Genomic DNA, 27833 nt, shown 5'->3' with positions numbered 1-27833 from the left:
TGGGCTCACAAAACATGGCCGCCCCCATAGAAGAGACATAAGACTCCAAAAACATGGCGGCCGGCGTGACCTGAGGACATACAGGCATTCGGTCTACGGCAAAATGGCGGCGGACCGCCGATATCGTCTTCCCAGCACATCCACCTGCACTCTGCTAAGAGGTGATATATGGATCTACAGAGATACACTGCACATAAGGTAGGATTATACCTCCTATGTCTGCTGTAATGTTACAGTCTGCTGGGTAGAGTGTTAGCTCTTGAACCAAGTCCACTTCCCACAAACACATGCTGTATTACAAGGGGGACTTGTAAGTATCAGATATATACTGACCATATATGGAGGGGCCCATAATATATACTGCCTCATAAAGAGGAAAAAAGGGAACGTTTACTCACCATACCGAACCGACAGGCACCCTCTCTTCACAATACCCTCTCCACCGAGGTGGGGGTTTGTGGACGCCTCGACTCTCTGGTACCTGGCGTCCAAGCGAGACTTTTAACTCGCAAAGTCAGTCCCTTTACTGGGACTCCGTCGCGGCCGACTCAGCGCACTGGTCTGCACGCGCTTTTAGGCAGAAACCGGGGTGACCACTGGATTTCAACATCCAGCCCGTCGCCCGGCCCCGCATACTTACTTGAATATGTCGCGGCCGACCAAGCGCAATGCCATGGTCTGCACGCGCTCGTAGGCCGGCTGGGGTGACCACAAGTGTCGCCCAGTCCGGCATTTTTGCTTGAAGATCTCACAGGAAAAAAACACTGGAGAAAACTACCTAAAAAATGTCTTTTTCTCAAAGAAAAAAAGTCTTGCCAGGACCAAAAGATCCCAGCAAGGAACTTAGGTCCTTACTCCTGACTAGACAGAAAAAAACTGATTCCCTGTAGCAGAGAGAGGGAGGATATACCCTCAGGGACTGCCCCTAGGGTGGAGCCAGAATGTTTTGTCATTCTGCCTAGTCCTACTCCTGCGGAGACAACATAACCCAGCTCTTGAGAATCAAGAAGACTACGTCTGTCAATGAGCGATAGAGAAAAGGATGTAAACAGATGAAAAACAGATGTAATTCACATCAATGCAACGCAGAGCGATTTTGGAAAAGGTTTTTATACTATTTTGGTGCGATTTTGGTCCGTAGAATATGCAAACGACTTCCGAGTTGTATCACCTAATCATACTGAAATTCGGAAGTGTGATCCTTAAGAGTGTATTGGTGCAGACATTGCTACTTACCCTCTCTCTCGCTCTCTGGATCTTCTCCCGGTCCTGGTTCAGGTTCTCCAAGATATTCTGCCCAATTTGCTCTGTGGAGACATTAAACAGGAAAATAAGCACTGTGACACGTCATTGTGACAACACTTAAAACTGAATTCTGGCCACGAAAACTTTTATTATGAATATTCCTCAATAGCCACAAAGGATATACAGTAAATCCACTTGGTGTACAATAAATTAATTTGCAAACCCTTTTGAATTAAAAGTAGTGATGTCCTTTTTACTGAGCTAGACATAGGCTGTGCCAAAAGCAGAGCTGTGTAAGGGACCCAGAAGGCTCCACCCACTACAGACTGTCTGTAGAAACCTACAAGAAGGGGAGGAGACAAGACCAGTCACCCTGCACAAGGAGAGAGAGCAGCAGTGACCGGACTTTATTACAGAAAGCTCCAGCACTTTGCAAAGTGCAGGAAAAGTATCATGCTAGATTACTACACAGATTCGTAAGAAATACACAGAGAACACCAAGATTCAAATAGGAAGACACAAGCTTCTTGCATTTAGCAATACTTGTTTAGCCCACAGTTCAATAAAGTGGATTTTCAGTAATTTTTTCATCTTTCCATCTATTAACCACTTCAATACCGGGCACTTTTCCCCCTTGCCGCCCAGGCCAATTTATAGCTTTTAGCGCTGTTGCATTTTGAATGACAATAGCGTGGTTATGAAAAACTGTACCTAAACTAACCTTATGTCATTTTTTTCCACAAATAGAGCTTTCTTTTGGTGGTATTTGATCACCGCAAGGTTTTTTCTTTTTTGCTAATAAATAAAAAAGTTTGAAAAAAAAAAAAAAAAAGTTTTTTCGTTTATGTTATTCAATTTTGAAAATAGATACGTTTTTCCTGCACTGATGAGGCCGCACTGACAGGCACTGATGAGGAGGCACTTATATGCGGCACTGATAGGCAGCACTCATGGGCACTGTTATGTGGCACTGATAGGTAGCACTGATATGCAGCATTGGTGGGCACTGATAGGCGGCATTGATGGGCACCGATGGGTGGCACTGGTGGGCGGCACTGATAGATGGCAATGAAGGGCACTGGTGGGCAGGACTGATAGGGAGGGCACTGGCGGGCAACACTGATGGGGAGGGCACTGGCGGGCTCCCTGAGCCCTGATTGCCATCCCTGGTGGCCATGGTGGGCATCCCTGGGGTCATGGGTGGGTATCCCTGGGGTCATGGGTGGGCATCCCTAGTGGTTCTAGTGGCACCCCCCCCAAGGGTCTGCACTAGTAATCAATGCTCTGATTACCAGTGCAGACCCCCCCCCCCCCCCGACAGGAGAGCCGCAGATCGGCTCTCCTCTACATGTGCCTGTCAGGAACGAACTGAGGAAAGCCGATCAAAGGCACTTCCTATTTACTATGTGACCAGCCGTGATTGGACACAGCTGGCCACATGGTAAAGAGCCTACGTCAGTAGGCTCTTTACCGAGATCGGAGATGCGGTGTGTCAGAGTGCATTATCCTGCCACCGTCATATGACGCCCGGTCAGGATAATGTAACCACATTCCGGCCACCATTTGCCTATAGGGCGGACGGGAAGTGGTTAAATCTTCTGCCCTTCTTGTTTTAACTTTGGATAGTAAAACAATTTTTTTTTCGCCAGTTAATACCTTATACAGCCCACTTCCTCTTTCTTGTCTGGTCATAAGCCTAGGCTAATGACTTCATGCAGAGTTTGCTAGCAAGGGAGGATGGATGAGTCATAGGAGAGCCAAGGAAAGCTGAATAGCTGGAGGGGGCTGGATGAGGGCAGAGATAACAGGAGACGGCAGAGATCCATGAGTATTCACCAAGAGAGCAGAAAAGTGCCGGCAAGCAGTGGTGTGAGTGTGTCTGTCTGTGTGTTATGTGTGTGTATGTGTGTGTATGTGTATATATGTGTATGTGTGCCTCTGTGTGTAAATCCAGGAAGTGAACAGTCAGCAGCTTAAGCTGTCCACAGTTAAAATGGTTGCAACCAGACTTAGTGGAGGGAGATTTCTGCAGCATATTTGGCAAGTACAGAATTACAGTACATACAGTATAAAATAATATTCAAAGTGGTTGGAGGGAAGCTTCAGAATGGCAAATATGTTTTTACTACAAATTATGTGAGCAGACTGCAGTTCCTTATTAAGAACAATCCGATTGCTAAAAGCTATATTGTACTCTATACATGTGCTGGGTTGGCCTTGAGAAAGGATGGTGGGTGCACATGGGAGAATTCTTCCTCAAGAATCACAAATACATCCCAAAGTTTATCTTCTTACTAATGAAGGTTGACTTCCTTATTTACAGACATAACACAATGGAAGAGGAAGGGGAGCTACGTAAAAAGACCATTTAAATGTTTGCGCTTTAAGTCCACACTATTTCGCTTTCATATTTAATTGTTAGGATTATAGTAATCTGCACACTGAACAATGGAAGTCTCTTCAACTGGAAAGGACCAATACAGGGAAAAAAAGTTTACTAAAGTAGATGTAAACACAAACTGAAAGCCATTTTTTTTTAAATATAAAATATTTCTTTGCATCCTTTGTTACATGTCAGTGGTGTGAACTTCATACAGCCTTTTTATAGCCACTTCAGGCCTGGAGCATGTTACGCATTACAGGCGGTCCCCAGGTTACAAACAAGATAGGGTCTGTAGATTTGTTCTTAAGTCGAATTTGTTTGGAAGTCGGAACAGGTACATTTTTTAGGTTTAGCTCCAGTCAAAAAAATAATTTTTACGTTTTTGGGATAGCATAGGGAAGGGTTAACACCCCTGTACCATTTGATTTGCTGTGTGTGCCCCTGTTCAGAAGATGTCACCTCACTTTCTGTCGCTATGACAACTGAATTTTGAAAATTTTGGGTTGTTGTGGAAACAAGGATTGGTGATAAAGCTTCAGTGGAGACACCTTTTTCCCATGAGAACTCTTATAGGAGTGAATTTCCCTTCCTAGGGGTAGATTTCTCCTCACTTCCTGTTGTCTCCCTCTGTTTGTAAGTAGGAGTCTGTAAGCCGGATGTTTGTTACCTGGGGAAACCCTAAATATGGGTATAACCCCTAACATGCTCCAGAAGATGAACATATCCTTTAAAAGTGGTTGTAAACCCTGATATTTACCAACTGAAGTGATTATCTTTAGATGATACACAGAGATAAAACAAATCCTCCTACATAAGTTGCACCTGTTTATCTGCAGTATTCTCTACAGCCTTTTAAAACACACAGATCAATGGCTATTTCTTGAAACTTTTTTTACTTTGACATTATGATAACGGCTCGTATCAATGAGCGTGTGCCTGCTTCAAAAGGGTTTTGCAGTCCTATACAAGTCTATAGGGATGCAAAACCCACTTATAGCAGGTCAAATGCAGGTCAGAAGCAAGTCAACTACTGGCCACCTATTAATTTGTTCTGAAAGCGACTCAAACTGATGCAATTGACACAAGCCAAAAGCCTCTTGACACAGGCCCTGGCAGGGGAAGAATACTCTGTTACAGCATTTCAGCTTCTTGTCTCACCTGCTTGCTGATTGGAAAAGCTTAACTACAGGCAGAAATAAAAGGCAGCAATAAATGCAGATCTGTATTCATTATCATAGTGTGACAGGAAGTCAGGTAAATCTGTGGGTGTTGTCACAGATGGGAGATACATTTCTGCCTTGTTTAGACAATTCACCAATTACTATCAGGTGTCGGCTGCAGAGGTAGCCAGAAAGGTTTAAGGACGTTGGAAAGCTTCAGCTATTCAGAATGAGGCAATTAAGGCCTCTATAAGTTATCCAGAGGATGACTACTGACTGCTGCATCCTGAGGCTTTGTGCGTTAAAGCGGAGTTCCAGCCATTTGACTCACCTGTCCAACGGTCCAGCGATGCGGCCGCCCGAAGCCTCGATCCTCTCCCTCGGCATCACTGCTGTGGGCACCCGGGTGTTACAGTTTGCGGCTTCACAGCCGGGTACCCACTGCGCATGCGCGAGTCGCGCTGCGCACCGTGATTGGCCGGCAATCTTCTGGGACCTCAGACGTGTCCCAGAAGATTGCAGGGAGGGAGGGGGAGAGGAGAACTTCCGCTCAGGGCGCCGCGGCGCTCCGAGCGGAAGTGGGAGCGGGTACCTGTCAAAACTAGGTACCCGCTCCCCCCCCCCAAAAAAATTACATGCCAAATGTGGCATGTCAGGGGGGTAGGAACACCTAAAGCGGAAGTTCCACTTTTGGGTGGAACTCCGCTTTAAGGAGAGCAGTGAGCTGAGAAACTTCTGAAGGTGAGGTGGTGTTGACTTTTTCTGTGTGAAAAGAAAACAAATAGACTACTGGTTTTCTGCTGTATGACCAGCAGTGTCTGCCCAGCAGTAGGTTGGGACAGACACCATAGATAGGTTCCTGTGTTGTGAAGGTAGACGCCCCAAGTGGCCAGGGTTTATTTTATGTTTGTTTGATTTATGCTGTTTGGATGCTTGCACTTGTTTCCAGCAAATTGGAAGACTAAACCATAGACCGTTGTTTTCAACCACTCCTCGGCTGTCTCTCTGTGTAACTAACCCACTCAAGGGGTCACCCACATCCGTTACCGAGCCAACCCCTTACAATATGTATATATATATATAAATATATATTTTTATTAAAGCTGTATAAGTACTTTAATTTATGCAGTCCCTGTACAGCAAAGCTCAGAGAGGGGGAGGGAGAAGCAGCATAAGGAGCTAACTAGGTGTGTTGAGGTGTAAGGAGCATTCTGATAGCAGGAGAGAACAGTGTGGTGGAGATAGAAGCTCATCAGAATGCTCAATGTAACACAAAATGTTGTACTGCTCCAAGTTGAGTATGAGATCTTTTGCTGCTGTCGCAGAACGCCAGGTGATAACCTAAGGTCCACGACCAGAAGCAAGCACATAATAAATAAACAGTGGCGGCACTTCCAGCTAAAAATGTTCACTTTATTCAGAATACATTAAAAATGGAGGACACAACATACAGACACATCTCCTAATAATCCCAGCAAACGCGTTTCACACACCTGTGCTTAGTCATTGCTAATTAGATCAGGGTTCAGTACCGATTTATATCCAGAGAGCGATAGGTGAGGAATATCTCTCATCACCTTCCCCACCCGAGCTCAACAAATATACCCATGTATAAGTAGCATATAATTGTGAGACGACTACAGTTAAAGAAAAAATCTAATAAACTCACAAAAACGACTTATTACAATAAAATAATTAAACAAAGATATGATTACATCACCCTATGCAAAAAACGAAGAAAAACAAAATGCTACAGGTACAAAAATATATACACAAAACCAAAATAAATGTGAATAACCCTCATATATGCAATAATAAGATTAAAAATAAACCATTACCAATGTAAAGTAAATTAAATCGAATCAAAAAATACTAACCTAGATGAAACATAAACAGTAAATCATCAAACAAAAGCACAAAACAACAACCTGGAGACTGCAGGGGACCAGACAGAACACTGTCATAGCTCCCCTCCTAAAGTAGTCTCCACAGATGGAACGATCGCGATCACTTGAAAGGATTCACATGTATATTGATATTATTGAATCCAGCATCTTACAAATATAAATTTGTATATTGTTTTAAAATTGTAAATATATATAGCAAATTTTTCTATACTGCCACATATATCACTATGGATTTACATACAAACCTTCCCAATGTATATGTATATTCTATAAATATCAAAATCAAAAACCAAAAATAAAACCGTCCACGTCTATCCTCTAAAGCAGCGGTCTTCAAACGTTTGCCCTCCATTTGTTTAGGAACTACAATTCCCATCATACCTAGTCATGTCTGTGAATGTCAGAGTTTTACAGTGCCTCATGAGATGTGTAGTTCTGCAACAGCTGGAGGGCCATAGTTTGAGGATCCCTGCTCAAAAGAATATTACAATATTAGGGATGTCAACTATAAAGAATAAACACCAATAGGGGGTATGATGTGTCATTTAATCCAGCATCAAAGTCACATCCCAAGCATAGTCTACAAGCATACACTCCACCATCAGCCCCGGTTCACACTTATGCGATGCGGGAAGGCTGCAAATTCGCAGCCTGTTCCCGCATCGCAAACGCACCCCCGGCAGTTCACACTGCCATATGCGATACGCTGGGGGTGTCAATGTAATCTTAACGACACCCCCAGTTTGATCGCATATCGCAGTGCGATCGTGCAGTTCGCACAGGATCGGATCGCACAAGTGTGAACCGATGTGCGATCCGATCCTGATGCGGCTGCAAAAAAGGGTCCTGGGCATGTTTGCTACGGTTGCGGTGAGAAATTAGCCATACAAAGTGTATGGCTAAACTCGCACCGCACAGCAGATCGCATGTAATGAAGGAGCAGTGCGCTCCGACATTACATGCGAACGCCGCAGCCGCATGAATGTGAACCGGCTCTTAATGACAAAAACTATGCATAGAGACAATCTCTTGGTATAATATTGTGACATAGCTGTTATTGCAAATGTCCAATTATAGGTTATAGATTCATGTATCACACATCCGCCATAACCCCCCAGCATGGCCCAATTTGTTATGGTTGTGTGGGATTACTCATGGTAGTGGGAAACTTCCAAATCAAAGTTTAAACCATCCGGAATTCTCGTCTGTAAATTTAAAATCCAGTACACCTCCCACCTACACAACAACTTAAACAAATCACCACCTCGAACTGTCAGTGCCGGTTCACATGTGTGCAGCTGCGGCGATCGCATGTAATGTCGGAGCGCACTGCTCCTTCATTACATGCGATCGGCTGTGCGGTGCGAGTTCAGCCACACTCTTTGTATGGCTGAATTCTCACTGCACCCGCAGCAAAGACGCACAGGACCCTTTTTTGCAGCCGCATCAGGATTGGATCGCACAGTGGTTCACACTTGTGCGATCCGATCCTGTGAGAACTGTCAGATCGCACTGCGATATGCGATCAAACTGGGGGTGTCGTTAACATTTCATTGACACCCCCAGCGTATCGCATATGGCAGTGTGAACTGCCAGGGGTGCGTTTGCGATGCGGGAACAGGCTGCGAATTCGCAGCCTTCCCGCATCGCATAAGTGTGAACCGGCACTAAGTTTAACCTTCTCCACGTTCTGAACCGATGCCAGTCCCAAATCCCCATTGTATTATAGTGTCTTGCTACATTGGTAGATTTATTGAGTTTGATATCATTCAAATGTTCCAGAAACCCATCTCTAAGGCGTCTGGTGGTACATCCCACATATTGTGCCTGGCATGCTCACATAAACCACATATCTAGTATTGCAATTGAAAAATTATTTTAAACTATATTGTCTATAATTAACACTAGATACGACAAGCTCACCTAGACTAATGTGGGGACAAGGACAGTCCCTATCCCCACACTTTAAAATGTAACCAAGTAGTACCTTGTACTGGAAACAGAATTGAAAAAACTTGGAGACAAAGAACTAGCCAGAGACCGGGCTTTACTAGGGACAATGTCTATTCCCTGTTAAATTATCTCCGACAATGTATCATCCTCATATAGCAAAGGTAAAGATGTCCTCACTACAAACAAACAATTCAGCCAAGCGCTCACTCCAATCCAACCCAACCCTACCAAAAGCTCATCCTAAAAAGGTATTTCCTTATGATCCATGGATCCTGTGAATGATAAATTGCAGGTATTCAAATTCAAAAAGGACAAAAATGAAATGAGATTCCCTAAACCTGTATCACAGATAAAGAGGAGGTCATCTATATAATGACAGTAAAAATTAATATACTGTCTAAATGGATTGGAAATATTATAGATGTGGGACCGCTCCCACCAGCCCATAAAAAGGTTGGCAAGGGATGGAGAAAATTTGGCCCCCCATCGCGGCCCCACATCTTTGGAGGTAAAAAATACCATCAAAAATGAAAAAAATTATGAGTTAATAAATATTCTAATACCTCCAAAATATAGGTATGCTGTATCAATGGTAATTCCATGTGAAATTCTAAATAGAATGATACTGCCTCCTTTGCAAAATAATGTGGCATGCTAGAATATAAACTTGCGACATCACACGTGACCCAAAAAAACTTGGGCTCCCATATGGTGTTGTTTATTAATTTAAGAAGGTGATTAGTGTCTTTAAGATAACTGGGTAGTGACCTCATGAGGGGTTGTAGTTGTCCATCTATCTAACCATTGTCCCAAATGTTCATTAAGTGAACCTATACCAGCAACAATAGGTACCCTTAATGGGGTTGAGACCTTTATTAGCCTTGGGGAGATGGTGGAAAGTAGGCACAATAGGATGTTCCGGGACCAAAGCTTCTGCTTCCTTAATGCTAAATACCCCCAAATAGACTTCTTTCTGTACCAGATTATATAGGGCACCTTTATACAACCTAGTGGGGTCATCTCTAAGAGTGCTATATATACTTCCATCAGACAGCTGTCTAAGAACCCCCTCCCTATAAGTCGTGGTATCCATGACCATCACCAAACCCCCCTTATCTGCATTATGTATAACAATAAATGGATCACTTTGAAAATCATGTAAGGCCAACTTTTCTTGTATGCTCAAGTTTATCCCATCACCTGAAATCATACCAAGATCCCTCGCTAGACAAACCAAATCCCGTTCTACACATCACTGAAAGCTGTCCATTCCAGAGGTCTGTGATTGCACAGGGTAAAAATCAGAACGCTTACCAAAATGAACCCTGTGCTACCTAGTGCTCACAATATCCCTCACTGGGGAAACATGTGAGCACTCTCCTGCCAGATCCTTAGACATACATTGTTCCCGGAAAGAGAAATTATCATCAGAAACAGACCCAACAGAGTGAGTAGCAGATGAATCCTCACTTTTGCTTTCAGGATCATAGTAATGTACCGTAATTTAGTAGTTACATTGCGAACATAACGGTTAATGTCTAACAGAGTCCTGAATGAATAAAAATGTTGACCGGGCCAAAAGTAAGTCCTTTCAACAATAAAGATATTTCAGCAGGGGCAAGAATACGTTGAGACACATTGAGTATATTTAATTGATTCTTCCGTGTCTGTGGCCGAAGGGAATAATGTGATTTTTGTACTTTTCTTGGTCCGTCTGTAACCACAAAAAGTGAGTCTGACCTTCGAAAGGACTCAGTAGCTGCCAGATGCACCCGAATCGCATGAACCACATCCAAGGTATGCAAAGCAAATTCCTGGATAGGGGAACGGCCGTTAACGGCAGCATCAGCCTCAAAATCAGATGAGACAGAGTGAGCAGGTAAAGATGGGGGGACGCTTACTCCTGGGCCTTTGCCCACACGCAAATTCCACCCGGGACACTAAGGACTGGCAGGACCACCGTCAGTGCAGCCATGGAAATCTGGGGTCCCGAGGGACCTGCCACCTCCATGAGGGGGTCAGTGGGGAGATGTGACCCTGAGGCTCCATAAGGAACGGAAGACCTTGCAGTACAAAAATGAACTTTTGGCACCACTAAAGGATCCCCAAAGGCTCAGGGTACCTATCAGCAGAGAGAGAGATAACAGGGACCCCCAAGGACTCACCCTACTGATCTGAGGAGCAACAAGAATTCAGATCCAGCATCACCATGGACACCATCCCTGATCCCAGGCACAAAAGGAGGAAACTGAGGAAAAGGAGATGCTTCATCCCCACGAGGCTTCGGTCATCTCCAGCGTCTCCCGGACTAAGGGAAAATGGCCCCGTGACATGATCGGACTACACAAACAAGGCCGCCAACCGGAGACCAGCCAGACTAAGGGAAAATGGTCGCCATCAGCTACAGGATCTTCCCTGTGCCCTCTGCGACGCTGCACCCTCTACAAAGGGACCCCCTCCTGCAGGTAGGACACACATTAGGGGAGGCTCTGTACCAATCTTTGCACTATGACCCCCCTGCACTATACCCACACTGCAAACAGTGGGGCATGCACCTAAAGGGCTCCAACACTGGGACCCCTCCAGACTAAAAGGGCAGGACACACTATCCCAGAACCCTTACAGAGTGGGGATAGTGAGGGAGACCCCAGGGGTCTCCGCTGCATCCTCTGCCCTGTGACCCCCACCAGACTCCAGGTCCAGACAGGGGGGAAAGGGAGTGGAGGAAGCCCAGCTCACTAAGGAATGTTTAAGGATGGGAGGAGGGAACCTGCAGGCATGTCCGACCGTCCCTGAAGGTTACCCGCGTCCACCCCCAAAAAAACGCCAAAAGTGTAGAGGGGGGACTGTACTAACCTTTCCATGGTGCAGGTAATGCTCCAGAGAGAAATCTTGCCACTGAATTAGGGGAGCTGTCAGCCAAGGGAGCACTGCCACTCAGACCCAAACCTGGTCGTATGTGACCCTGCGAGACGTTTAACTCAGGGGCCAGCTTCTGTCCATGAGGCTATGTCACGGCCGATCTAGCGCATAGCTGTTGTCTGCATGCACTCGCTGGCTGGGCTGGGAGGACCTCTGGATCTAGATTATACAGCCCGTCGCCCAGCCCAGCAGTTGATTGTAGATCTCCCGAGAGAAAAAAATAAAAAAAAGATGTAAGGCAAGGAGAAAAAAATTGCTAGGACCAGAGATCCCAGCCGGGAGCCTAGACAGAAAAAAATGGATTACCTAGAGCAGAGAGGGAGGTTATTTTCCAAGCGGAGGATGGCCCATGGGCGTAACCAGGTGTTTTTTGTTCTGCCTAGTCCTACTCCTGGAGGAGGCAATATATCCCAGTAGTTATGATTTATGGAGTGCTGTGTCCATCAATGAACTTAAGAGAAAGGACCCCATTCCTTCTCCCTTTGCCTCCTCTTCTTGTTTTTTTCCACCTCTCTTGCATCCCCATCTCATTTTACCCCCGCTGCGTTCTGTTTTTTAAAGGGGCTGGTGTACCAGCACTTTGATTCTTATTTGGATTGACAGACTGAACAATGGAGTTATCTGACCCAGAAATTGCAAGAGTCTCAATCTTCAAATTCAATCTGTGTCGCAAAAAGCTAACTCTCTTTTTTGGGGTATGGATCCCTCGACTCCATGTTCGGTTTTTCCTCCAAATGTATACATTGTTAGACTCATAATCTAATTTGTCCGGTAACATTTTCTCCTTTTTCCCACGAATTATACCCTTCTCCAATTGCGTCATTTTGTCATTAGAATGCTCCTTCTCCTTTCACTGTCCAGCTGAAAGTCAAGAGTGGGGAGGAGACCAGTTCGCAAACCTGAGAAAAAACAAGTCCCCCCCCCCCCCCCCCAGACCAATATACAAACCCATGGGTGACACAGGAAGATGGAGAACTGGAGAGTGGTGTCACTCTGCTAAGTGTTTTGTGCAGCAGAAGTTATGTGAATCTCAAGAGTGACTGAGCAGAGTTAGAAATATTTGGACAGGTAGGAGTGTTAACATTTTTGAACTGTGCTTTTAACTGTCTGGCAATGTTTCAAAGTATAGAGAACTTGAGCTAAATGATAATCCAGCACACCGGGTTACATCCAGCAAGACGAGAGAGCGGACACATCTCCGTCAAAGGTCCGGCTCTACAGTTTGTCTGTGCAGGCGCAAAGCATTCTAAGTAAGACCTTTAAAAGAGCAGGACAAAAGCGCAGTACACATGAATGACCCTGACACAGCCGAGAAATCGTCAGCTCAGACAGCAGCATTTCACACGTTTCCAGAGACGAGCGAGATAATACGATGATTTACTGCAGCTTTATATCACTATTATCAGGCGGCATCACACCTCCATATTACAGATCAGACAAAGAACGTTGGAGTGCGCTCTCTAGAGGAAACTCACAGACAATTCTCAATTGTTGGCAAACAGCAAGGTCACAGTGGTGTAATAATAAAAAATAAAAAAAGTTATAGAAACTACTTTAACTTTTTACATTCGTGCTGCCGCTGTCAAGTAACTTGCAGTTATGGATAATTCTATATAACGAAATGGCAACGCCAATAATCGAGTATATGTTGTCACTGTAATTCAGACACTGACATGATTCCATAGTTCGTACAGAAAGTCTCTGGGTTATGAACAAGATAGATTCTGTAGAATTGTTCATACGTTGAATTTGTATGTAAGTTGAAACAGGTAAATTTTTTAAGTGTAACTCCAGCCAAAAAAAATGTTTAAGTTTTGGATAGCATGGGGGAAGGGTTAACTGGCTATGCAGTGATGTGGGATTGCTGAATGGTATGCCAGACAGTAGGTGGCAGTATGCCGTGAGCAGCAAGATGGCCACATGGTGGTTTCCGGGACCAGCGTGACGTCATGCTGCCTCCGTTCTTAAAGTAGTTGTAAAATGAGAACGTTTATCAAAAAGCTTTATGTGTGTAGCAGCCCCGCTAATACTTACCTAAACCCCCTCTCGATCCAGAGATGTCCACGAGTGCCTCGTCAGCCCGGGACTCTCCCTCCTTATTGACTGATACACAGCAGCAGCGCCATTGGCTCCCGCTGCTGTCAATCAAACTCAGCCTGCCAGGGACCCGAGAAGAGGAGGATCCGGGCTGCTCTTGGCAAAACCACTGCACAGAGCAGGTAAGTATAATTAAGGTAAGTATAATGTTTTGTTGAAAATTAGACTTTACAATCACTTTAAGTAAGATTTGTATGTAAGTCAGATGTTTGTAACTCTGGGGACTGCCTGTAGTTGAATTACTGCGTGTCTAATGCTGTTTTCGTGAAATATACTCATTGAAGTGTATTTTCAGTGAACTTCATGAATTTTTGTAGTATTTTCCATAAACAATTTTAATGTGACTTTCACCTTCTTTTATGAGTGCTGAACCATATTTTGACAAGAATAAAGCGGAGAAAACCTCTGGCATTTTCCTTAAGAAGAAGGCTAATTAAAGGGATTATGGGGTCTCCAGGTTGCTAGCTGTTAACTCTTGCCTGTCCTCTTACTGGCCACTAGACTAGGTACATCGATGACACGCCTTCAGTCCTCAAATTGAGCTGGGGAGAATAGTTGATTTTATAAGAGGAGAGAGTCATGAGGAGACAGTGATACGCTCTCTCCATCTTCTTCCACTGCCAATACAAGGATGCATATGGCTAGAGGGACATAATAAAGCAGGATACCTAAAGTTAAAATAAAGGTACATTGGGGGGGGGGGGGGGCAGCAAACTGCACAGCAATAATTATCCCTCAACCGTTTTCCATCTGTTGCCCATGTATTGCCACAAATTCTACTCTGCTACTCTTCTATTGCCACCATTTGGTAACTGACCCTTAATCATGTTCGTTATTTTGATTGTCTCTGATGAAAGGGGCACAGATCCCTGGAACACATTGGGTTATCATTAGACCTTCAATAACATTCCACATGATTAAAAAGACCATTGCTTCTACAGTTTATTCATTCACCTTGGCTACTGGCCTTTTCTTTCTGTATAGTGTGGACCACCATGATTCTGAGGGGTTGATTTACTAAAGACAAATAGACTGTGCACTTTGCAAAGTGCAGTTGCTTAGTAAATGAGCAGAAGCTCTGCTGACTAACATCATCCAATCATGGGGGGGGGGGGGTGCACAGTCTATTTGTCTTTAATAAATCAACCCCTATATTTCATATCACTATAGAAGAGATCCTTTGAGCAACACATGGTCTGCTGAGCAACCCACTTTGACATTACTATAAAGGCTTGTGTCAGTGAGCTTCTGTCTGCTTCAAAAGGCTTTGCATTCCCAAATCTATAGTGATGCAAAACCCACGTAAAGCAGGTCAAATGCAAGTCAGAAGCAGGTCGAATAAACTTGTCAATGAGTTCTGAAAGATCTCAGAAGCACCTTAAACTGATGCCACTGTCACAAGCCCATTGAGACAGTCCCTGTATGGGGAAGAATTTCCTCCTACAGCATTTTAGCTTCTTGGCCACTAGAGTAGTCACATCAATGACACTGCTAAAGTCTCAAATTGGGCCGAGGAGAATAGTTGATTGTGGGAGAGGACAGAGTCATGAGGGACAGCAATGTGTTCTCTCCATCTCCTTCCACTGAAAAATGCGAGGATGCTGTCCATTTCTCCTTTATGGTCCATGTATTGGAACCACTTCTCATTTGTTGCCCATTTATTGCTACCATTTCTCCTTTATTGCTCATTTATTGGAACCACTTCTCAATTGATGTTCATTGATTGCTACCACCTCTTGCTACTTGCCCATCTAATTGTCACCATTTCTTCTTTGTTGCCCATGTATTGGGACCACTTTCTATTTTTTTCCCATCTATTGTCCCCAGCTTTTGTTTGTTGTCAATCTATTGCTAACCACTTCCCTTTGGTTGTCTGTTTCCCCCACTTCACCTTTGTTATGTATGTACAATGTTGTTTTGCTTGCATTGTCTTTTCCTTCTTATGGTTTGCCACTACTGCCCTTTGTTCCCCACATATTGATTCATTTGCCAGTTTATTACCCACTTAGACTTGACTGCCCATTTGTTACCCACATTTAATAATGATTACCATTTTGTTGCCCCATTTGCTTGTGTAATGAACTATTTGCTCATGTATCACCAGGGTTTAGTACTTTGGTGGCAGCTGTGAGAATGTTTGACCAAGTGTACCCTCTTTTGGGTAATCCGTATAAACACTAATAACTCAGCCATCTCCTTATTTTGATTTCTGTTGTCCAGGACTGGGAACACAACACGCTGGCTAAGTGTGCCACTTGGCCTAGCAGAAGCAGGGTACTAGGTTCAGTTTGAAACAGGACCCTGTCTGCATAAAGTGTGTATATTTTACAAATTGTGTTGTTTCTAGATGCTTCACCCTTCTCTCGCAATTGAAAAATATATGGTTTCCTTCACTTGGTTCCTAACTGAACTAGCTTCAACATACCTCTGCGTGATTGTACCAGTGACGTAAGAGTGTAAGCTTCTCTGGAGCAAAGACTGATATGACTGGCTCAGCGTTTACTGTACAGCACTGCCAAATATGTAAGAGATATATAAATTTATAAAATTAGTGTGTGACTGTGGTGGGGGCATTACAGTGTAAGCTTTTCTGGTGAAGAGTCTGATATTAATGGCTCAGTGTTCTCTTTACAGCACTGTGGGTTATAGCAAAGCTAAATAAATGTATAATGTATGCAAAAAGGTCCACTGTCCCTTTAAAATTGTGAAATATCAGTAAAACGTGAATATTGTGAAACACAATAAAGAATGAATATGCCTCACTGGCCCATGCAAAAGTCTATTTCAACAATAGCTACAGGTTTTACAGTCTGTATACTGTGTTGAACCACTAGTGGCAGCAATCCTTCAAACCATATTCTTGCTCCACACTATCTTCTTAGCAGAATGTTAGACCTCCCAATTACGGAGGTCCAAAATGCTTTAACATAAAGCCACATCTGTCATCTAGTCACACCAGAAAGCAGACAACTTGACTCCGGCCGAAACTTTATTTTAGTTAAAAATATCCCTAGTATAGTCAGGGCTCGTGCATTTACATTAAGATATCCTGTAAACTTTCCCCTGTTTTTTGTTTGTGCAGCACGTATAACTTACTTTATTCTGGTCCAATACAGTGCGGCCATCTGCAGTGTGGGCATCTGAATCTGCAGTGTGGGCATCTGAAGCTGCAGTGTTCCTTTTCCAGGATTCCGTGCTCAGACTCAGCCTCTTTGGCCCCTGATTGGAGGAGATGCAGCCTCCCATACACACATACAGTGCTATGCACTGCTGCTGTTCTAGAACACCACCCTCTGCCTCCCTCTTCAAGCCCCTCCCCTAGCAGTGACAGTACCGCTCTATCTCCCCCTCCCTCTCTCCTTCCCTACAGCTGAGCAGATTAGCCTAGGGGCGTGTCAGTATGGGGGGGGGGCGGGGGCAGGGCTGGACGCAGTGCTCCCGGGGACATCACAAAGCAGCTGGAACTCCGCTCAGTAGTTGGTGATGCCCATTGATTCCTGGGATTGATGACACTCATCTCCCAGGAGTCAATGCAAAGCCGGAAATGACGTAGATTGCTGTGGCCCCATAAAGAGGAAGAGAACAGATATTTCAACATAAATGAATTAAAGGAACTGTAAAAAAAAAAAAGCCAATTTATTTTTTGCATGCACACAAGTGCTGCATGGCGACAAGTCTAAAATGTGGGTGGAACTCCGCTTTAATGGTTAGTTGGACGATCACAGGCCCATGCTTACCTCTCATAACAAGCTCAATGTTGTCATGGAAGAAAGAAAAGGACTATAGTACATTACCATTAAAACAAGGCCGCGTTATTAAAATCAAAATGTACTCACAAGAGTAATAACAAACTAGTAACAGTGCAGCATGCCGTCTGTCCCGGCATGCATGCATGATGACGTCAGCCCCAAAGCTTTGCCTCTACTCATTTTGTCCACATAGACATAAGGGGAAAGGGAACTTAGCTCTAACTAACTCAAACATTCCTCTGCATGATTGTAACCAGTGTTGGGGGTAACTAGTTACAAAGTAACTGGTTACAGTAACTACATTACTTTTTTTGGTAACTAAGTAATGTAACTAGTTACAATACTAATATTGGTAACTACACTACTTTACTAGGCTATAGGAGGTAACTACACTACTTTACTAGGCTATAGGAACGCGCTTTCCTGCGTTACCCAAGCCGTGCGATACAATCGTTATTTCGAAGAATAGAGAGGGATGAAGTTTATGACTTTTTGTTGCACTTTATGTTTTATTCTGTTTTTTCAGGTTTTGTTCTCATGTTTCCCAAAGCCTGTGTTTATACAATAAACTCTATGCAGAAAGAGTGTCATGTATCTTCTTCTACATGGTCAATTAAGAAAGAGGAAAGTAAAGTAATAAGTAGTGAAGTTACTTTTCAAATGCAGTAACTAGTAAAGTAATCTCATTACAATTTACAGAAGTAACTAGTAACTAGTTACATTTTTTGAGTAACTACCCCAACACTGATTGTAACAGGGATGTAGGAGTGTAAGCTTATCTGGTGCAGAGATTTATGTGACTGGCTCAGTGTTCACTGTACAGAACTGCCAAATATGTCAGATATATAAATTTATAATAATAATGTGTGACTGTGGTAGGGCATTAGAGTGTAAGCTCTAACATACCTCTGCGTGATTGTACCAGTGACATAAGAGTGTAAGCTTCTCTGGTGCAGAGACTGATGTGACTGGCTCAGCATTTACTGTACAGCACTGCCAAATACGTAAGAGATATATACATTTATAAAATTAGTGTGTGACTGTGGTGGGGGCATTAGAGTGTAAGCTTTTCTGGCGCGTCTGATATGAATGGCAAAGTGTTCTCTGTACAGCATTGTGCAATATACCAAAGCATTATAAATGTACTGTATAACAATAATATGACAACTGATGGTGACGCGGTGGGGACAGAGTGCCTTCAAGGGTAGTGAATGATGTAACAAGTTCAATATCTTTTAAAGGCTGAAAAATGTAAAAAACTTCCTAAAAATAAATAACCTTTAAAAAAATAGTACTACAGGTTTAGTGTTCCTGATGCGTGTGTATATCTGCTTATTGCTAGAACTACCCTTTCAAAGGCAGGAAATTATTAAAAATGAATGTGCAACCTTGTTGAAAGTATTATTATTATGTTTGTGTTTAGTTAATATGCAACATGATAATCTCGATTAAATATGCTAATAATCTATAACAAAAAAAAAAAAGTGTCAAAGCTATATGTGGTTCAAGAAAAACGGTCTGTCTACAAAAATTACCAGAATAACATTCCACAGACCAAATTAATTTAAATATTAACAAAAAAATAAATAAATAAAAAAATAACCAAGATGCCTAACAGCCTTTTAATTCACCCCCAATCCCGGTCTTCTCTCTACATGTGACTTGTTCAATTTAGCTACCGTCCATTAGCGTGCCACTGCTGGGGTGAACGGAACGGAAAAAGCTTGTGTCACTTTGATAAATCGCTGCTTCCTGGGCCAATTGTGGAGGACAAACAAGAATCAACAGACGGAGGCACGGGGGCATGTCGAGCAGAACATGGCAAATTGAGGCTTGATGTGACACTTGAGGATTCAATCCCCCAGTCAGGAACATCAGCTGTGGGCACCAACGGTCATGCGAAGGATTAATTCTGCCCCCTTGTAGATAAATAACAGAACAAAAAAAGATATTTTGCAACAGCTGATTCAAGTTTTGGAGTTCACACTGACTGATGTTGCTCCTCTGCAACAAATAAATAAATAAATACATTCATACAACTCCACTGGGAAGAGCGTGTAGAGTCTTCTCAAGAGTTCAACTTTTGGCTCAGCATCATTAGAGGAAAACAAATTTGTAGGAAAATGTATGTTAATTAAAAATGGCCAACCTACATTTCAATGAACTCTTTGATACTTCCGATGTTTACTAATTTACAACTTTTTTTACGATCGGTGAAAAAAGGGGCTAAAAATTGTAGCTGATATTTTAGGTTAAGAACTGGCCAGCCTGAAATTCAACCTCTTCCTTTTATGTGCTGAATTTCCAAGTTCTCGGCCATTAAACCGATAAAAATATTCTCATTAAAAAAAAAAAAAAGTTTTGTTTTGTAACAGATTGGAGAAACTTCCCTAGGATCGCAACAAGTTACGTTGTGTTCACAAAGTCCAGGCAGTACACTTCAAACAAAATTTAAAATGTAAAATAAAATATTTTTAAGCCAGTTCTAGCATTTTTAATAATTACTGTAATTCAGCTCTTGGTGGAAAGTTAATTTTTAAAACATTTCCTATGTTATACTTTTAAAAACAAAAAAAATGAACTCATATTCATCCTTCTTTCTTTTCTACTTTAGCATTAAAAAGTAAAGGTAGAAAAAGAGGAAGAAAGTTTAAAACGGTTAAAAATTTAAACTTTGTTAACCCCCTTAGCGGTAACCCTGAGCGTGACTCGGGGTGGTGTTTTCATGCTAGGATCGGTATCCCCGAGTCACGCTCGGGGTAGATGTGCAGAGCCTGCCGCGGGGTTCCTTACCTTCTCCTGGCGATCCAGCGATAATCTCCTATTGCTGTGATCGCCGCCGAGATCCCCGCCGGGCCGTCCGTCACTCTGATGACTTCCTGGTTTCCGTTCCCTGCAGCAGCAATGGTGCATGGGAGCGGAACTGGGAGGGAAATTCAAATGTTGCACAAAACACAAACACACAAAGGAGGTGATACAATTATAATTATAGAATATAGATTATAATTATAAATTATAATTATAAATTATAAGTATTATAATTATATAAGTATATATTATACTTATTATAATTATATTTTAATTATAAATATTATAAATTATTACAAAGAATTATAATTACAAATATAGATTATAATTCATGCGTTTGTGTTTCAAATTTATCACATCTGGGATGTCTACTAGAGTCTTGTTTTGGTCAGGTTTAAGTAAGTAATTACTAAGAATTTTAGGCCTACAATACATAACGCCAAATTTCCATGCAAAAAATTTTACCGCTTTTGGTACATAATTCCTGACATAATCATACCGCCAGGGAGGTTAAACAAACATGAAAAAACTGATCGTTTTCCTTAAATGTGAGGATTTCTTTTTCATTCTTATAGCCCTAAAATAAATGTTTGATATTTGATATTGTGCTACTGACGAAAAAGTACATTTTTTAATTTTTCTGTAAAAAGTTAATTATAAAATATTGCATGTTTACCACTTGCAGCCATCAGGTGGCAAGCTCTATGAAAATTCTTGGAAGGCTTTTTCTTTCAGCAGAAGCTAAAAAAAAGGCAACTGAATGAGTCAGAGAAGGAATTTGTCTTCTAGCAGAGTCAGAAATGTACTAAGTCTGGTCATAACTGAACTTATGAGAGGGCAATTTTTATGAAAAAAAATGATTATTCTATGAATAGATATAAAAACTTTGCAGGAATCTATGAAACAAAAGTATTATTCTCTGTTGACAGACAAAATGAGCACCATTAATCAAAATGATTTTCCAAATATCTCTGTAGAAGATAATTTTCGAGAAATTTAATGAATGCACATGATTGTTTAGCACAAAAGGTAAGGTAAATTTTTAAAAGATAATTTCTACTGTTTAAAGTGCAAATGAGCAGGAAAAAATCATGCTAAAATTGTACAAACCATAAAAACAACGTCAAATAATGATACTATTCCATGTTCACTTACAATTATTGATTTAAAAACATTTGATAACTATTGATTTAATTTTTGTTTTATCTTTTCAAAAATTATCACCCAAAGTCAAAAAGCATGCAGCATTGCTGGGCTTTCCTACTAGTAAGCCCAGCATACTCAATGACACAGGTGCATTCTGTAATACACATTTGTTAAAGATTTTTTTTACAAATATGTAAAACATTATAAAATATCAATTTATAAACTAATACATTTTCAAATGTTTTAAATTAAAATTTCCAGAAATTGGAATATAATTCCAGTTTAAACCAAATCCATACTTTTTTGTCTGGCTAAAAATATTGGAAGAATTAAAGAAGTATAAAATAAAATAATGAAGAACAAGTTTTGGTGACAAGAAAAAAAGAAATAAAAAAGACTTAAGAGTAAAATTCTGCAGACGCAGGTCAAAAAAAAAAAAAGAAAAAAAAAATGGGGGCACAATGACAGTGGTGACTTCTTCTGGAGACCGGGCTGCTCCCAAAGTTCAGGCCTCGACCACAGAAGGTCTGAGAAAAGTTGAACTTTTTCTGACAGTACAAAAGCCATCTTGGGGTCGACTGCTCCTCAGCCTAGCAGGCAGCTTGATGCAAGGCGCCCTTTGAATACAAATTAGCGATGTATAATCGCAGCATATTCATAAGGCCTTCGCCTCTCCAGTGAATGCTGTATTATTCATCGCGTGTGCCCCGACCCCAGCTCACTCCTGTTCTGACAAATCATACTTGATTAAGACAAATCTTTATTAGTTAGCTAGTCAAGTTTCTCATTTATCATTTGCAAATCTCATTCTCCCTTTTTTTGGGTGTAATAGAAGTGGTGCAGACAGGGCCTTCCTCCTCTAGACATTAAAAAATTGCTTGTTAAACAAAATAAGTGCAAAATGGAATACAGGGGGGTATAATAGATGATAAAACACAGCTTTAATAAGTATAAATTACAAGCAGGGCAAAGCAAACAAAGCAATTATTTAACCAGGATTCAAGAAAAAAAATGTTAACAAACCGCTGAATTGCTAAAGGACTGGTTCTTTTTGTTGCAGATTTCAGAGAGAGATATTGTTCACTTTCAGTGAAAGAGCAAAAAAAACAAACTTTTTTCTATAAATGGGTTTATTATATATTTATTACAATAATGAATGTTACTAAGATGGACCTTTATTTTTTATTTTTTTAATGGAACATTTTATAGCTTTATATAAAATATTTGAAAGCAACTGGAATAGGATGAACTCAGGTCACACAGTCCATGATTAGCCAAATCTTTCTGCTTGCTCGCTGCGGTTTTCAGATAGGTATGAGTATAGTTGGCCAGAGAAGGGCACATGCCTCACTTAAAGCGGAGTTCCGCCTTCCCCACTTACCTGTCCTGGAGTCCAGCGATGTCGGCACTTACCTGTCCTGGAGTCCAGCAATGTCAGGTGCTGCCACCGCTATTGCCGGTAAGGGAACCCGGCCGTGAAGCCTTACGGCTTCACGGCCAGGTCGGCACTGCGCATGCGCGAAACACGCTGCGCATTTCTATTGGCTCAGCAGTGGGGGAAAGAGGAAGGGGCCAAACTTCCAGGATGGATGGCCGCGGCGCTGTGTCCGGGAAGTGGGGAAGGGGTACCTGTCAAAAACGGGTACCCATTCCCCCCTCCCCCCTGAAAAGTGCAAAATGTGGCACCGGTGGGGGGGAGGAAGCAAAATAGCTGAAGTTCCATTTTTGGGTGGAACTCAGCTTTAAGACAAAGAGAAATACAGAGGTGTTCAGCTGAGAGAAGAATTGTGCCCAGGCTATGGAAGTTAAAATCTTCAAATACCCTCAGCAACACGTAAATGATCAACAAATATAGCAAGCCCTCAATGACCTGTGTAGCTGAAAGCACTGTGAAGCAATTCATTATCAAATTTTCCAAATAAGCAGTGAAGTGCAGTCTCAGCACTGGCCTTTTTGCGGTACACCTTCTCTGTACACAAGGGCCGAATTGGGCAGTTAAAAAAACATCCGACATTTGGTCCGTGTGTATGCCACCCTGTCCGACAGAAGCCAGCCGTTTAGCCAGCTTCTGTTGGATGTGCATGCAGAAAAACCAACAGCCGACCGACTCACGATCGGCCAATGGCAGAGAGCACGGATCAGATTGTTCTGGGGGGGCATCCCCCTGTCAGTATACAACAGCTCAGCAGAGGAGATCCCTGTACCAACTTTGCATAGTTAGTACAGTGGCTCTGACCGGAGCTGACAGGTTTTTTTTGTTCAACCCACTGTACCAGGCTTAAAGATAGCACTGCATGTTGCTGTATTGAATTAGCAAATCAGGATGGTAAAATGGACCTATGCTTTCCCCTTGTGTGGGTAGTCAACAGGTTCACCTAAATGCTGCCCCACCTGCTGGTTTTACTCCTTCCTTACCTCATTGGTCTATGTGACCTTGAGAGTGAAGGAACCCTGTGTAAGCTCCAAGTTCCTCAGGCTGGAGCTTACACAGAGCCTGGGAATCTATCCCAGTCATGACTAGCCACTCATGCAACCAGCAATAAATCATGGAGGAAAGATGAGAGTCATTAGCTCACTATACCCAGAAAAACTGGGTATTTTTTTTATTCCAGACAGCTGAAGAGTATGACAGAGGAGTGAAGGGGTGGTATGTATGTTAGGGATGGGGAGGAGACATTTAAGTCAACTTAAAGTGGACCTTGCCCCCCTTCCACTAAAAGTCCCATTGCAGCTCTGGAAGCTGACATGAATCCATCCTACATTCTTTAGTTAAATAAATATATATAGTTTTTCCTTCACTTACACATACATACATACATATATGGTTGTGTGGGACACTGGTAATGTAACCAGGACCTCAGAGATGCATTCGGAAAGGCTATATCGCCCTTAAATAATGTTCACTGTCATATGTTTCAGGAGGCAGACCCAGAGTTCCAGGAAGTAAAGGGAGATGTATATACCTGTCCTTTGTGAAAATGTCCACCATGAGAAGAATGGGAGGAAAAAAATAAGGTATGCAAAGAATAAAAAGCCTGCAATTACCTACAAAGTATCCGTTTGTAGTTTGCAATTACGAAGCATTTCCAAAGGTGCCTTTGTTGTAATTTTTAAGATAAGGGTGAATTTTCTCTTCAAGCTAAGGCTAGCCGTATATGGACATATGCCCAAGAAATCTAGGGGCGGGGTGACATCTCTACCTGTCATTTAGCAGTGCAGCAGGACATAACCCCCAGGAGAAGAGAAAGAAGTGTAGACACAGTCTATCACAACCTACCTACTTCTCACTGAGGGTTGGCCCCCACACAGTACAGCAAGCTAGATAAATTCTGCTGGGGACAATAAGCTCTTCTAATGTTGAAAGTGCTCATCTTCCCCCCTGCGAAGGAGTTCTAAATGACTTCATGGTCACCCTAAGATAATTCCACAAAGCAGGTGTGTTCCTGTAACAGGAAAAAAACACAATTGTGCTTTGCATAAACGTGCACTACATGCAGTTTACTGCAATGACATTCATTATGATTGGCACCCCAAAGTAGTGTACAACAGATTACAATGCACAACCCCATGCACATACCATGTGTGCATTGCTAACAAAGGGACATGTGTGTTTTCTGATCAATTGCCAGAACATATATCGCCGCCACACCATATATCTTCAAAATATAGTCCAAACAATTATTAATATGATCAAAAGGGCAATGTTTCAAATCCATGCTTCAAAATAATGTTTTGACGTTGAAAATCCATGATTGTGTGCTCTCACCAGTTTCCAGCTGGCAGTTGCTACAGCACCCACTTCCTTTAGGTCAGTTCCAGAAACGTGAAATGGGAATATTTTACGTGATCTTTTGATCCGTTGTGGTGCATTAAGAGCCCATTCATAATGAAACAACACATTGTAATACGCAAAGTGAGGTGCGTAAAAGTACAGTAACTGATCTCTACAGTGTAAATCTCAAAGATTTGATGGTTTCAAATAAATTTTCAATTAAATGTTAAAGGAGAATGAGGGCCAGGGCTCTTTTCCTGTTGGTCACAGAAGTGCACTCCGTTCTGCACTTCTGTGACCGGTTTTCATCCAACAACGGAATAAAGTTTGCTGTCAACTGATGTCAATCAGCCTCTCCAGATGGAGATTGATCCTAACTCTAATGATACCAGCAGCTGGATCAGCCTCTCAGCAAGCCAATAGGAAACTGAGACAGCTGTTCCTACCCCATCCACAGGCCGGCTCTCCAGTGAGCGCTGGAGGGACGGTCACCAGACAGTCACCAGCCCTTTGCTCACTGAAGACTGAAAATTGAGAGATCAGTGATCCTTGATCACACAGTTCTCAGTGTAGAGGCAGCGGGGGACAGGTGCTGCATCAGACTGATGCTGCATCCTCCTAGGTGATTTATAAATTAAAAGTAATGCTTCACTTCTACTTTTGACAAAAAATAATTGAGTGCATAACCCGCTGAAATCAATAATTCTCACTACTTAGTGTTGCTACCCCTTTAAAGAGGAAGTGAACCTTCCTCGGACACTTTTACCTATAGGTGAGCCTATATTAAGGCTTACCTATAGGTACTGTAAATATCTCCTAAACATGTACCGTTTAGGAGATATTTACCTTACATGCAGCCAGTGACGCCACTGGCGTATGCGCTCTGCAGGAACGGCCGCTGGTGCCGTTCTTCAGAGACCCGTGCCGTAACCGTCGGCTCCCGCGCGCATGCGCGGGAGTGACGTCACCGCGGCTCCGGCCAATCCGATGGCCGGATGCCGCGATCCCGGAAGACGGGCGACTGGACATGTCGCCCGTCATACAGGTGAGCGGGCGGCACGGCGGGGGCTCGTTCTTAGGTAAGTATTTCATAATGAGCTAGTATGCGGTGCATACTAGCTCATTATGGGTTTCTCTTTCAGGTGGCAGCAAAAAAAAAAAAAAAAAGCTTTGAGGGTTTACAACCTCTTTAAGTGCAATAGTCCACTTAGGGGAGTATAAAGGTTTATTTTTTCCAATTCCTGAACTTCTGTTTTTAACCTCTTGCCGGCCACCCAAAGTACTTTTATTGCGGGTGGCATAGGCAGGCTGGATCACGTACATGTAGGTGATCCAGCCTGATTCGGGTTAGGGGAGTGCGGCGTGGCAAAACCACTGTAGATTGCCGATCTTGGTACCCGCAGCATGGTGATCACACATGCTATGTTATCACAATGTCAACAAAGTTGTTATGCATTAAATCATTCATAACAGCTGTTTCCTATGCTGTGATTGACCCACAGCTATCACGGTACCTGGGCCAATCACAGCACCCTATACCATGTGATTAGCTGTAGCCAATCACAGATCACTAGTAATTAATTACAGCTGTTAAGAATGTAACACATTGATGAAAGTACAAAACATTGCTGTTACAGTGTTCATCACTGTAACAGCAAAGTGTAAAAAAAAATCCCTGATCACCTCCCAGAGTAGTACAGTGTTACTATGGTGACAATGAACTACTCTGATGAAAGTATGTAAAAACAAATAGTAAGAAATGAAAACAAATGTTAAAAAAGGAAAAAAAATGAATAAAAAGTATTAATGTATTGTTTTTTTAACCACTATGCATCTTATTTCAATTCATGACATCTAAAACCTTCTTGATCTTCTAAACTGAAGGATGTTACTACTATCCTCCTCCAAAGGAAATCTATAGGGAGAGAATAAGGAGGAATTTTTTGTTTTTACCTCCTGAAAATTCTAGTTGCCAAGCTGTCACGTTGCTCTAGTGGCTTCTAAACTTTTACAGGCAGTGACCTAGAACATGTGTGCATGAGTTATGACTGATCTCTGACTTTCTGTTCTACATGCATAGTTTGGGTGAGGAAATACTGAAGACAGCCAGCCTAGAAACTAGAATGTTTAGGAGGTCATCAGTGGTAGCCCCAATATTTCTCCTATTTAGAATCTCCCTTAAGTGGTTTCCTAGACCACCAGGGTGTTGATTTGTGAATTTCTTTATAGCGTCAAAAAAAACAAGATCCAATATCTGGTAGACTCCTTATCCTGATTGGAGCAAATGTTTTTTATGCATCTATATTAGAAGAAGACTTGCAAAACTTTTCTCTAAAATAAATGTTCATGGCAGAACAACTGCAATGTAATTTCTGAAGCTTAGATTGGTCAATATCTAGGGGTTGGCCAACAAACGAGTGAGCTTGTGTGCAATCAACGTCCCCAAGCTGGACCATGATGAAGAATGCAACAGTAAAGGCCTTTGACCTTTTCTACAAAATCTCAACTGACACCCAAACATTGTACAATTTTACATAGCTTCCTGTTCATTCACATACTGAAGTATAGTAAACAGTTTACTAGGTTTCAATTATGAATGAACAGAGTCAGGGATCAGTAAAGATCACTGACTCTATTCATTCAGACAAGGAAGGGGCTGGTAAATGACACATTTACCGGTCTTTTCCCCAT

The 27833-nt window shown here is 42.4% G+C and overlaps 1 protein-coding gene across 4 annotated transcripts in view; it reads right to left on the bottom strand.

Moving 5' to 3' along the window:
• VTI1A (vesicle transport through interaction with t-SNAREs 1A) overlaps positions 1 to 27833 on the bottom strand; it is a 710402-nt gene that overhangs the window by 241912 nt on the left and 440657 nt on the right. For all 4 annotated transcript variants that reach the window (XM_082268376.1, XM_082268374.1, XM_082268377.1 and 1 more), the window contains one exon: positions 1237 to 1307. In XM_082268376.1, coding sequence (XP_082124502.1) covers positions 1237 to 1307 — 71 coding nt within the window. The remainder of the gene's footprint in view (positions 1 to 1236; positions 1308 to 27833) is intronic.

Source organism: Pelophylax lessonae (genome assembly GCF_965119305.1).
Source record: "Pelophylax lessonae genome assembly, chromosome: 9".
In the NCBI taxonomy this organism is placed as follows: domain Eukaryota; kingdom Metazoa; phylum Chordata; class Amphibia; order Anura; family Ranidae; genus Pelophylax; species Pelophylax lessonae.
The sequence above is the reverse complement of the archived record's forward strand: the minus strand, read 5'-3'. Positions and strand labels throughout refer to the sequence as shown.